The sequence below is a fragment of the Sander vitreus genome, chromosome 8, assembly GCF_031162955.1.
Source record: "Sander vitreus isolate 19-12246 chromosome 8, sanVit1, whole genome shotgun sequence".
NCBI classification, from domain to species: Eukaryota; Metazoa; Chordata; class Actinopteri; order Perciformes; family Percidae; genus Sander; species Sander vitreus.
In genome coordinates, this window is record NC_135862.1 from 28,924,816 (window position 1) to 28,938,749 (window position 13,934).

At 40.2% G+C, this 13,934-nt stretch overlaps 1 protein-coding gene across 1 annotated transcript in view; it reads right to left on the reverse strand.

Annotated features, from left to right (window-relative positions):
* Nucleotides 1-221: 221 nt before the first annotated feature.
* Nucleotides 222-13,934, reverse strand: part of fa2h (fatty acid 2-hydroxylase) — a 45,052-nt gene continuing 31,339 nt past the window's right edge. Inside the window, exons 3-7 of the mRNA XM_078257741.1 lie at nt 5,705-5,847; nt 4,518-4,618; nt 4,109-4,281; nt 3,303-3,555; nt 222-2,478 (exon numbers count right to left, since the gene is read on the reverse strand). Of these exons, the coding sequence (XP_078113867.1) occupies nt 2,411-2,478; nt 3,303-3,555; nt 4,109-4,281; nt 4,518-4,618; nt 5,705-5,847 (738 nt within the window). The 3' untranslated portion in view covers nt 222-2,410. The remainder of the gene's footprint in view (nt 2,479-3,302; nt 3,556-4,108; nt 4,282-4,517; nt 4,619-5,704; nt 5,848-13,934) is intronic.

The window sequence follows — 13,934 nt, forward strand, 5'->3', positions numbered from 1 at the left end:
TTTTGTATTTTCTATCTTTATTTTTTGAATAATGTTTTCGTATTCTATCCTATGTATTTATTGTATATTCTGTATGTGTGCTGTGTGCCTGATATTTTGCTGCTGTAGCACTGAAATTTCCCAATTTGGAAAATTCCAATAAAGTCTATCTAAACTAATCTAATTTATGAGTGCCCCTATAAATGTAGTAAACAGCAATCAAACAAAGTACAAGACAGACATCAGAATTATACAGACTTTTTATTATTTACAAATAGCCAGCATTTGCATTGACATTTAAAATTCCAAAATAAAAGTTATTAAACATATTATAGTAAACAGATTTAGGAAATTTTACGCTGCATAATTTAGTAACAGGAAAAGTTCACCAGTCATAATCAAGGCTTACAAGCTGTTGTCCTTTTATCTGTATCATATAAATATACCTTAATAAGATCTGTATGTAATTTTTTCCAACAGGTGGAATCATTTCACTTTGCCAAGCAGCCGACACAATCAGTATGCATTATTACACTAATCATCATTATGATGTTCACTATCTTCACCATCACCAAATATTTTTTTGGGGTTCTTTGTGAAGCAATGGCTTTGTGGTACGTAGTCATTATATTAAAGTCAAAAAAAAAAATTTTCATGATGCCTTGAACATTCATATGAACAGGACAGTGTAAGACAGACAGTGTTATGGTTTTATAGAAACCATGTGTGCTACAGACAACAGTTTTATATTTTGGTGCAGTTATAGCTCAAGCCTGCAAGACCTGGTGAAACCTATTCAGTTTTTATCAGAAACAGTTTTGGTGACACCGCCCTCTTAAGGTTTATCTGAAGACTTAATTATTATTGCAGCACTGAATATTAAGAAAAAAAGATTCAGAAATAGAATCATTTTAGTGCATTATTATTTTACTATTCTTAGAAAATTGTTATTAAAATGGTCTTGCATGTTATTTCACATATGTAAGAATGTATGTACATATATATTATGTAGCAGGGTCTTTCTTCAAACTAGAAAAGGGGATTAAAAAAAGATTTTCTGCAGTTGTAGTATATTCCCACTGTGCTCTACCTATTTATATAAATGGTTTTAATTAAGTTTGTTCTGCTGTAGTTATCGGTGTTGTCGAGTGTTTAGAAGAGACATTTTGAGGATCCACCAGTCACTATCAAGACCTGCTGCTGTCCAGTCAGATGGCTGATCCATCGTCAATCTGCGGGGATCTGCAGGGCCACTAAAAAAAACTGGCTTTACTTGGATGGAGTGGGACCTGAAGGGGGGGTCTGGAGAAAATAAACCCACTCTTGTCACCTAGCTGACCCTGTGACCTTTGACCCCGAGATCCCCACAGCAGGAAGTCTGACAGGCTGGCCTCATGCCTTTAACTCTGTCCCTCTGAAACGCTCTACATCGATCCATCTTTACATCTACATGCATTTTCATAATGTCTAACCAATAAGAAAATATCTGCTCTCTCTGACAACGTAAAGCTAGTGCAAAAAGAATCTCCTCTTCTGTACAAAGCATCTTACAAAATATTTTTTCTACATCTTTGTTGTACTGACGAAAAGAAAAGAAAATGGAGGAAATATTACAAAAGACTCGCAAAAATATATCTCCACATTTCAGGCTCTGCTTCAAATGACATCAACAGTACATTGCATTAGTAGTGCCCTACAGTATAGTTTCACTTATGCAGCTTTGCTTATAAGAAATGAAATCTAAATCACCAAATAAATCGCAGCATGTTCAACTAGCTGAAACCAAATGTTATCGGTTCACAGTTGTTTAAAAAACTACAGTGAGGCCAAACATGGTGGAGGGAACTTCTGTTGACTGTTACAAATGTGCAGTGCAATAGAGTGTGGCAAGCGCGTCGGGGTAGCTTAGTGATCGACAGCAAAAAGAGATGCAGTGATGAGGAATGTTCAAGCTGCAGTTAGTGTGGAGGAAGGATAAAGATATTTCTTTCCTGAGTTGGTTCACTATTTTGGGGGCTCTCTCTCACTCAGTCTCTACATACACTCTCTCACACACTTTCTGTCTCTCTGTCCCATCCGATTCCTTATCCGTCTACCACATTCACCCACTATCTTTCACTTCTTTTTCCCTCTGAAGGGAGCTACGACTGTGTGTGTGTGTGTGTGTGTGTGTGTGTGTGTGTGTGTATAATTCCATTGGTAATGTGGGTCTAAATTTATTTGTGTTATGCTGTTGATATGTGATATAGTATGGATGTATGGATTAGTTGCAGTGGCCAAAGAGTCCGCAGAAGTGGAGCCTCCTCCTTTGTTGTGAAAGCTATGGCTGCAGAGATTGAATGAACTGCGTGTGTTCCCGCTTATAGGATGTGGGCTGGTTGCTCAGGAGGGTTGATAAGTCCTATGGCCCTACAGGAGAGCCATTTCTGCATTAGAATTTCTCATCGGGGATGACTGTGTTGAAGGGGTGATCCCAGAACTTGGTGGTGATTCCAAAACCTGGAGAGAGAAAAAGACATTAGATCAAACAAACAGAAGCAAGGAGAATCAAAATGATTAAATTATCACATAGGATCTTCCTTGGTCCAAGGCCTGTATGTGTTTAGGTGTAGTCATGGAATGAATTTCAATAGCCACATTAGGACAATTACAAAGTCGGCCTATTATCACCATAAGAATATATCAGAGGTTTAAGGACTTATGTCTAAGCTGGATTTAAAATTTTTGCTCTGATCTTCAGTAGAATTGACTACTTTAACTGTGTCTCCTAAAAAAATCAATTAGACAGCTGCAGCTGATTCAGAACTCTGCTGCTGGAGTCCTCAGTCCTCATTTACACTGGCTTCCTGTCTCTCAAAGAATTGATTTCAAAATACCACTGTTGGTTAATACAGCACTGAATGGACCTCTCAGGTCGTCTGGGATCGGTCTGCTTTCTGTCCCCAGAGTCAAAACCAAACACGGAGAAGCAGCATCCAGTTTTTATGCACCACACATCTGGAACAAACTCCCAGAGAACTGCAGGTCCACTGCAACTCTCAGTTCCTATAAATCATGACTGAGGACTTTTCTTTTTTTTGACTTGTTCCTTTCTTACACTGCACTGTAACTTCTTTTTCTAGTATTTTATAGCTGTCTTTATTGTATTTTAGCTGGTTTCATATTCTCTATAACACTTTTTTTTTTTTATTGTTTGTAACTGCTCTTGAATGTTTTACGTAAAGCACTTTCAATTGCCTTGTTGCTGAAATGTGCTTTACAAATAAAGCTGCCCTGCCTTGCCTATACTGTATGTCTATCAAATTCAGGTTTCCAGAGCTCACCTGCTCTCTGGTGCTCAAAGTGGTGTTTGACGTGGTAGGCCTTCAGGTTGTACATATACGAGCCTCTCTTTGGCGAGCCGTAGTGAAGGTAGTAGTGGATCATATCATACACCACGTAGCCACACAGTCCTCCGACAAACACCGATGTCCCGAGGATGACTGGTAGCGTGCTGCAGAGGAACAGATATAAACTTCCCACCATTAAGGAGGCCAGGCCGGGGGGGAAGACCAGCCGAGAGCCGTCAAACGGAGACTGTGGAGACAGACATCATACACAGACATTTTACTTACATCTTTATAAATGCTATTTAAGTAGTTGTACATTTTTATTTCCAAAGTGTATATACATTTGTACATTCTTCCCTTTGTATTTTTTTATCTTTATTTTTTGAATATTTTTTCTTGTATTCTCCTATTTATTATTTCTTGTATATTCTGTATGTGTGCTGTGTGTCTGATATTTTGCTGCTGTAGCACTTAAAATTTCCAAATTTGGGATCAATTAAGTCTATTTAATCTAATGAGACTGAGATGTTAATGATAATGTTTGTTTTAAGAGAATCATAATCATCTATGTTAATTCTAATAGTGATAATCCTCCATTTGCATTCACAAAACAGAAGTCAATGTGAAATTGAAACTATGGGGAATAGGAAGACAGTTGTTTATTACGAGCAATATAATGCTATTCATTAACTGTGCTATAAAGTATGCATAATAAACAAATACAAGTTTATGATTGAACCAGTTTTAGGACCGTGAGACCTGCCCCGTCCCTCATCCTCAGTGGTGTTGTGTGTTTCTACCTTGTGGTGCTGTCCATGCAGGAGGAAGTGCAGAGTGATGAGGTAGTAGTTATGAGCTGGGGGTTTCATGTGAAAGACAAAGCGATGGATGCAGTACTCGATCAATGACCACAAGAACCAGCCCAACAAAAAGAGCAGTGGGAAAATGTGCTCATGGATTGGGATAGAGAAGTCTGGGAACACAAACACACACACACAAATATTGACATAGATGTATACACACATTAACTGGACATGAAAATGATGACAACAAACATTTTGTATAGTTGTGTGCGTACAAAACTGAGAATGTGTAAAGATGTGTAACTGAAAACGAAAGTGTGCAAGAATGTCTGGTGCTAATGTCTTCATAATGTCAGCATGCATTGTAATATGGCTGTGTGTGAGGGCAGGCACGTGTGTGTAATACCTGAAGTGAGTTCTAGCCTGGTGGTGCCCTTAGCCAGGGTGGTGTAGCAGTGCCAACTGAAATAAAACACAACAGGAAGCCACACCACTGGCACCCAGTACCTGTAGCAAGAGAGCATATAGCAATATGGTCATAATCTTAATCTTTTTAAAAGAACAAATGTCCTTTCTGTCATGTTTGTTTTATATTTTTCTACCGTATCATATCATATTGAAGGTGATGCAGCCTAATGGCCAGGAGAGCAGGGATTTTAGACAAGCTGAAAAAGCTGAAGAAGGTAAAGTGAAAAACAAATGTTTCGTGTTCCTGTAACAGGGACTCTGAAGCTGCTCTTGAAACCACCAGCTGCTGCAGTGTAGCTGCTTGTTGAACTTGACAGCTGTGTGACTGTGGTGAATTGTATGAAAGTGAATTAGAGTGGGACAGATCTTAAGCTATCAGTGTTAATAGGCTTAGGAATCACTGACAATAACTGTTTGAATGTGGTTCTCAAACTTGTTTTGTCTGACGCACCCCACAGCCCATTCAGATGGGCTCAAGTAGGCTCTACATTGAGACCACACTTCATGTCCCAAATGTGTTTTATTTAATTTATTTGTAAAAGGGACACTGTCAATTATATATGATCAGTACAATACCACTGATACAATACCAGAGTTAACAAGTCTCCTGCTGCAGCAACACTTTGCAATTGCAAAAACTGCAGAATCGGTTTACATCAAACTTATGGCATCTGAGAATTTCACACATATGAATGTGGAAACCTCAGGAATGGACAAAGATGTAAAACCAAGCCAAGTTTTCATATGCATTATTTCATAAAAATCATATTGACTGTACATACACATACAAACATGTACACACACAGGAGGTGGGCTATGGAGAGAAAGAGAGGGACACCCGCACATCAACAGGCACACATACAAGCATGTGCACATCTACTGTATGTATTTTAAGTGTTGTGGTTACATTTAATTTAAAGGAATTAGATGAGTCCTCTATAGCTGTAGAATACAGCAGAGCACATTTAAAATTCTTCACACTGAAGAAACTCAAAAGATATGTAAAATATACACTCTTTCACTGGTTCCTAAGAACACAAATGAATTTAGACCCACATATACCAATGGAAATACACACACACACACACACACGTGTGTGGTGTCTATATACAGAGAGTCTTTTACCATGAAGTCTTGGTGCTGGCCTCCAGGAAGGGGTTTCCAAACAGTCTGATTGGTCTGTCGACTGGCTGGTGAACCCACGCATCATATTTCTCTCTGAGGTGGCCCACCTGCCATGCCAGGGGCTTCCGCCAGTCCACCAAATCCTGTAGAGATACACACCAATGAGAAATAAGGAAAACATATTCTATACTGGTAAATGTGTGTGCTGGAGAAAGCACACACAGAACAGTGGTATACCAGAAACCTTGTTGCATCCACCAGGTGGTAGCAAAGAGAGTTAAAAACTGATGAACCACTCTAACACTTGTCAAACCAGGGGTGACTGCTTGTATGTTTGATTGTGTTGCGTTTGTGGGAGTAGAATTGAAAATTCGGAGTCCAAACACCAGAGACTGAGCTACTTTTGTAGGCTCATGCTTTACAGCCACACATGAGACACACAGGTCTGGTGTACAGTCAAGTTTCACACTCATCTGTGGTCAGTTTTGTAATATCCATAGGATAGACATAGCATCACCCCATAGCATGACCAGAGTAGAATAGATCACATAAAATTAAAGTAGACTGTTGAAATGTTATTCTTAATTTCAATTGTATTACTTCAGAAGCATTATATGATCCCAACTCATGCACTTCTAAATGGTGTTTGTTGTGTATTATTTGGGAAATTATGATTATTGCCAATGTGCCGGTGCTTCCCTTATGAAACCCCTCTGAGGACATTTGTGTCAGGCACGGACTGACACAGGAACAGGAGGTTGATTGCCTAGGTGGATTAAAAGTAATTACAGGCTACAGCCTAGATGATAACATGTTTATGGCACTTTTGCTGGCAGTGATTGGTCAGCTACCTGTTCTATAACTGTAGTGTTTGCCAACATCAGAGCATTACACCCATCTCTGTCCTTTAATTCCTCTGTTCACTCAGGACAAAGTGATACCGGTGATGCAGCCTATTCTGCGTTTGTGCTGACAGTAAGTAATGGTGTGCAGTACATTGTATAAGGCTACAACAATAATTACCACAGTCTGCAGAAAAATACATGAAATAAACTTAATTAGTATTTTCTTAATTCATATTTGTATTTATTATAAATAAAGATGATGAAAATTTGAGACTCTACTACCTGCCCCCTGAACTTAAAGGACAATTCTGGTGCAAAATTGGTGGTTAGCTGCTAACTCTAGCTTTCAGGGCAGATGGTAAATCGCTATTTTATACCACTAACAAGGCTCAAAATAGCACAACACACACATACACACAACGGTAGCATAATGAGGGTCCCTACATGACAGTAGACGTTCATGTTTACATGCGGGCGCCATCTTGGAAAACAGTCATGAGCAGTCGAACGACAAACGCTGTGCAACCAGTAACCATAGACAGTATATAAGAATGGACCAACAGATCCCGTTGCTCTGGACGGAGACCAGTGAAGGATATTAGAAGCACTTTTCCGGTGATGGCTGAGCGTTGTAGTTCTTTTGGTAGCTGTGCCAAGAGAAATCTCAATCATTCCAAATATTGCAGAGATGGAGAGCGTAGGTATATGTAAGGAGATAACATGGACACAGGCTAATTATTGCTAACTAAAATGCTAGTTAACATTAGTAATTAAACAGCTAATGTAAGTCGAAACTGCCTGGGAGCTTCTCCTGTACTATACGGTAATTCCTCTACTATGTGACAGTAAGTCGCATGGTTATGACACAATCGTTAGCCTATTTTTACAAAAACGTCTGCTCCAGAGCCATAACGTGAGATACAAGGTAATGGAGCCTTTTATACATTGTCGTGTTTCTTTAGAAATAAACAATGGACAACTAAAGTCTTTAAACGCTTCAGATGTAAAGTTATTCGCCGTCAAAGTGACGTCAAAATGAATGGCAGTCAATGGAATGCTAACGTCGGGTGATCGTTTTGTAGCATCAAAATGGCGCCATAGGAGGTTCGAGCTCTGAAGCGAAGCTTACCCCCTTGCCAGTAACCAGTAACATAGCTCAAACACAGTGTTTGTGATTCGACTGCTCATGACTGTTTTCCAACATGGACGCTACTGTCTTTATAATCATGTACGCTGTACGCTTACAAAGTTCTCAGTGTTTCGGTTTATATGCAAGGACCCTCATTATGCTACCGTTGAAGTGTGGTGCTATTTTGACCCTTGTTAGTGGTATAAAATAGCAATTTAACATCTGCCCCGAAAGCTAGCGTTAGAAGCTAACCACCGGTTTATCCCAGAGAACGTTCGACTCAGTACACATATGTTATTAACCCCTAGGTTTATTTTGCGCCGGAATTGTCCTTTAAGCTTTGTTGTATGTACAATCATATTGCAATAAAAAAATTAAAAAAAACATAAGTACAGTAGAAAGTAAAAGGAACATTGAAATCAGCTGCCAGATATTCATGCTGGGGGAAGCCCTCGTGGCTTGCTGATAACTGGCAGACTTTGGTATTCATGTTTAGATTTGTCGAGCGGGAAATGCGTGTTCATCAGCTACTAGTCAAGTGTCTGTATTCCATATGTTATTAGATTGAGAGAAAACCTTTAGTCTGGTATATTCAAAAAAAAGAAGTGAAATCACCTGTCACATGGTAAAGAGAAGCACACTTGTGACAAGGGGAACTTTCCACAAACAAGTGATGACAGTCTGAAACTTCTCTACTAATTCCACTCTCATAATTAAAAACAAGACACATTACAAACAGTACATGGATATAATGTAATTCATACGGTAGCTCAATAGTTATTCTATTAGTAATTCTCTATAAATTAATGTACACTGTTAACTACGACTTCATTTAAAACACATCTGAAATTATATCAGCCTTTTCTAATTATCTCACCAACTGCCATAATATATTCATCAAACTTCTAACAACAATATGAACAGCAGTCTTCATACAGCAATATAACAGTAACAATGACTGTCACATGAATAATTATTAAAAATAAATTATGGTCCCAACTTTAAATAATAACAGTACTTAAATGAACAGCAATATCCTGGCTGGTCGGGAGCAGGCTAGCTGCACAGAATAAATCTCCATGGTAATTTATGTGCCTCCGCTTTCGTGAAACCGAGTCAAGGCTAAATTATCCAGGATAACGGAGAAATCCCGGCTTAATCCCTTATCTTGGTTTTGTGAAACAGGCCCCAGGAGTGCACAACCCCTCCATCAGTGCCCAGACTTTCTGTAACAGGCTGAGAGAGGCTGGACTGAGGGTTTGTAGGCCAGTTGTAAGGCAGGTCCTTACTAGACATCACCGGCAACAACGTTGCCTATGGGCACAAACCCACCTTCACTGGACCAGACAGGACTGGCAAAAAGTGCTCTTCAATGACGAGTCACGGTTTTGTCTCACCAGGAGCGATGGTCGGACTCGCATCGATCGTCGAAGGAATGAGCGTTACACCGAGGTCTGTACTCTGTACTCTGTACTGGAGCGGGATCGATTTGGAGGTGGAGGGTCTGTAATGGTCTGGGGCGGTGTGTCACAGGATCATCGCACTGAGCTTGTTGTCATTGTAGGCAATCTCAATGCTATACGTTACAGGGAAGACATCCACCTCCCTCATGTGGTACCCTTCCTGCAGGCTCATCCTGACTTGACCCTCCAGCATGATAATGCCAGCAGCCATACCGCTCATTCTGTGCGCGATTTCCTGCAAGACAGGAATGTTAGTGTTCTGTCATGGCCAGCGAAGAGCCCGGATCTCAATCCCACTGAGCACGTTGTATCAACACAACCTGTTGGATCGGAGGTTGAGGGCGAGAACCATGCCCCCCAGAAATGTCCAGGAACTTGCAGGTGCCTTGGTGGAAGAGTAGGGTAACATCTCACAGCAAGAACTGGCAAACCTGGTGCAGTCCATGAGTAGGCGATGCACTGCAGTACTTAATGCAGCTGGTGGCCACACCAGATACTGACTGTAACTTTTGATTTTGACCATCCTTTGTTCAGGGACACATTTTTCCATTTCTGTTAGTCACATGTCTGTGAAAAATGTGTTCTTTTTGTGTTCATACAAAGTTTTATGCATGTTGGCTGAAAATAAAGGCAGTTGAAAGAGAGAGGACGTTTCTTTTTTTACTGAGTATATATACACACAGAAGACAACTACATACAGACAAGGCAACTACTAGTTGGTATGAGTTATTGTCCTGACATCACTTCACGTTTACTTTAAAAATATGTGCTCACATGGCCAGTCTATCTTCTAGGAGTTTTGTCTTGTATTTTGTGTAATGCCCTGTAAAGCACTTTGTGGCTTATATTGTGCAGTAGCTTCGTTTTTGTCTTGTCTTTTTTAAATTACCAGGCGGTATGGCACACAAGAAGTGTGGTGACATTCCCAGCACTGCAGCCAGACCACAACAAATTCCTCATGTATTTGACACATGGGTTTGGTTATTGAAATCAAATTGCACTAAAGCTCAGTCATGGGAGTGCCCAAAGCACAATATGTATTTTATAGCCCCACCAAATCACTCAAACTTTAATAATTAATTTTACTGCAACAACTGACTGATTCTTCATTTCTGTAAAGCCAGAAACACTGTGAAGTCATTAAGGAACGCCCAGTCAGGGTTTTGTTGTTGTAACAATCAAGAGAGGTGCATTTTATTCAATAGACTGATGCCTGGCAACATGGTTGAATCTGTCAACACAATGTGCTGTGCAAGGACCTGAGCCCTGTTTGAGAAACTAGGTTTGAAGGAGACCTATTATGCTTTTCCATATTTTCTGTCATATATAATGTTACAATGTCGGCTGTTCATATGAAACGTGGGCAAAGCTTCAAACAACGTAAATGTATTTAAAAGTACAACAATATTGAAATGTGTATTTCTCAACTTAAACACAAAGTTAAACGAGCACAAAAAAAATACATTAACAAAAATGTGTAATACTTTCTTTTTTTCAAATAACTCAATATTTTACAAAACTAAATAACAAAAAGCAATCTTTTCAAAATAGACATGTTTGCTTTGCTCAACAGGCTAAATGAAATAAATAGAATAAGAAAAATACAAATTCAATATAAACAATGACATTAAGGATGGATGTCATATAAACACTAGTGATTAGGTTACAAAATATAATTTGTACAACCTCCTCTTAAGGTCTGCATGCTCTGAACCCCTCTACACTTCTGATACTTGCGTGACCATACGCGACACGTGCTTACCCCCACGCTTAACCCCCAATTTCCACCAACTGCGGAACGTCTGCGGATCCGCTCCAGAACGGCGGCGGAGTCAATAGGTTTCCGTTAAAGTCAATGTGTGTATTTTCACTGACTGCGGAACGGCTGCGGAACGGTTGCGTTCCAACTCCGTCCCAGCTCCGGCGATCCGCAGCCCTCTGGAGCAGATACGCAGAGCTTCTATTTTTGACGGATGCCGGAGAGCTCCGCAGCAATTCAGCACAGGGCAGATCGTGCGGGACAGGAAGTCGAGCACAGAAACAAAATTAAACATCTGGTTGATTTTCAAAATAAAATACACCGTGCTCACAGCAGATCATATTTCCCTGCACTACACCTTGAAAACGTCATAATGGATGGAAACAAACTGTTGTTGGTTTTGTGGTTCTGTTTATAGACACTACACCCTGTTGTATCGTGCGATCATATGTGAATTTGCGAGATCTTGTGTGTCCTTGTGACTTCAGCTATCAGTCATGGCCACAGCCGTTGCGCAACAAATTTGGACCTGGTGGGTATTGAAGGATGGCGGAGCACGGAGCCAGCACGCAGCGGAGCTGATCCGCAGACGTTCCGCAGTTGGTGGAATAATATAAGGGGTAATACATCCATGGGGTAGCGTAATTCAGAGGGCAGATTCAACATACAGTATATTAAACACAGAAGCATAAAATGAGTGAGAACGGCAGGCGAGTGAGTGATGTCAGTGCCTGAGTGGTGATCAACAGAGGTCAAGAACAACACGCTTCCTAAAGCGGCTATTTGTAACTTTCAGTTTGTGTTGATTCGAGCGGCCCCTTTGGACAAAAGTGGTAGTGTTTTTACCACACCTGCTGTCGTAAAGGTCTTTTCTTTATGGTGCTGTACTGCCCACTGTAGAATACTGAGTTAGCGTTACGGGGAGGTCATGTAGTTGTGATGAATGTTTTGCTCAGACAGAAAGCAATTCATTTACAATAAGAGAATATGTTACAGATGCTTCGTTGCATTTCAAGTGTTGCAAGTGTTTGGCCTACTTTGGATGTATCGTGAGCTAAACCAGGTATCACTGTGTCACAAGCCAAAGCATTAACGTTACGAGTTTGTTGTAGCAACTAATGTAATATAACTTTGATTTCTATAGCGCATTTCATGAAACCCAAGGACGCTTTACACAACTACAGGGGGACAAGGGAAAAGAAAATAGTAGGCCAACACGAACACTTTTCTGAAAACAGAGAGGTTGAAATGTCCGTTTATGAAAATAGCCGACCACGTGTAAACGTAGCATTAATCCTCCGTGTCCTCCTTGGCTACAAACAACTGTGTGATGGAGGGGTGGGGGTGGTGCGCTTTTTACAGAAGGTTTGGGTCAAAATGAGCGCGTTGGGGAATGTACACGCCGCTCAAGGATCACGGGTCCAATTTGGGGAAAATAAGACTCCCTGGGAGGAGTCAGGAATTGTCGTTGGTGTTTCCATCACTTTGTTTTTGTTCTGTTCTTTGGAGACATGTGGGTTGATGGCGACTGGGGTTTTTGGGGTGGGATGGATCTCTCCTGGCATTTTAATTTTCTAGTGTGGTCTGATTGCTGCACTGCCCCTATATGTTATTACCCTGCTTCTGATTTTAAGGGTACTACAACACGTGTTAATTATTGTGGGGCAACGTGTAGTTTACATGTAATTAGTTGGAACGTAAATGGTCTGAATGGCCAAATTAAGCGCACAGCCTGTCTAGTCTCTTGCGCAGACAACAACTGGACGTTGCCTTTATACACGAATCTCATTTAAGAACTGTAGACGTTCGTCGTTTTTCCAACAAGCACTACTACAGTATATAGAAGCATCTGCATCGCTAGACACCAAAACTAGGGGCTCATTAGTAGTACTGAAGCCTAATTTCTCAATGAATATATTGGGACATTTTGGTAGTGAGGATGGTAGGATTTCCTTAATTAAGACTATTATAGCTGGGCGCAAAATCACTTTTATTTCTGTCTGTGGTCCATCCTAGTATGAACCTGAGTTTTTCCCCAATTTAACTACAACCTTACTGCACCTCCAGGATTTTTCGCTTGTTCTTGGTGCAGATGACTTCCTTTGTAAACCTGACTTTGGATAAATCTGTTCACCGCTCTACGCCAGCTCAGTTACATTCATCTAAAGATTTTCAGAACTTCCTGTCAGCACTTAGCTTAACAGATCTTTACCGCACTATTAATCCTACATCTAAACACTTTTTACTCAGCAAGGCATCAGACTTTTTGAAGAATAGACTATGTAATAGCCTCAGCTTCATCTTTTTCTGAGATATATAATGTCATCAAGGCCTGCTCGCTATCAGATCACATTATTGTTTCTGCACAATTTACACTCCTGGGCACGCCTTCTAGGGCATCACGTTGGTGGTTCAATGTTTCACTTCTTAAAAATGAAGATTTTTGTATCTTTATTAAAGAAAGACTAAATCATTTTTTTTAGAAATTAGTACAGGCTTTACAGGGAAGAATAGCTGTGACAAGAACTGAACTGAACTTGTTAAGACGTAGAGCAGAGTTTTTTTATGCACAGGACCAGAAGAACATATTATTTTAATGGAGCCAGACCACGCCATCTTTTAGCTTTAAGACTGAGAAAATGTTTCGAATATAATGGCCATTAACACCTCTGTGTACTTTGAGTGACTCCCGGGATATCAACACAGAATTCAAGATGTTTTACTCTACCCTTTATAAGTCTGAAATCTCATTTGAGACCAGTACATGTACACATTTTTTTCAGGGATCAATTTACCTTCTTTGTCTGACAATGACTCTGAATTGCTCAATGCCCCCATTTCCCTAGAAGAGTTAAGGTTAGCCCTTGAACATGAACAAAGGCAAGTCCCCAGGGTGGGATGGAATTCCACCAGAGTTTTATCTTGCTTTTTGGGATGAACTGGGCCGACCATTATTGGAAATGTTTAATACAGCTATTGTCAAAGGCAAATTCAATATTAGTGCAAACACAGCCACAATTGCAGTGCTTCCCAA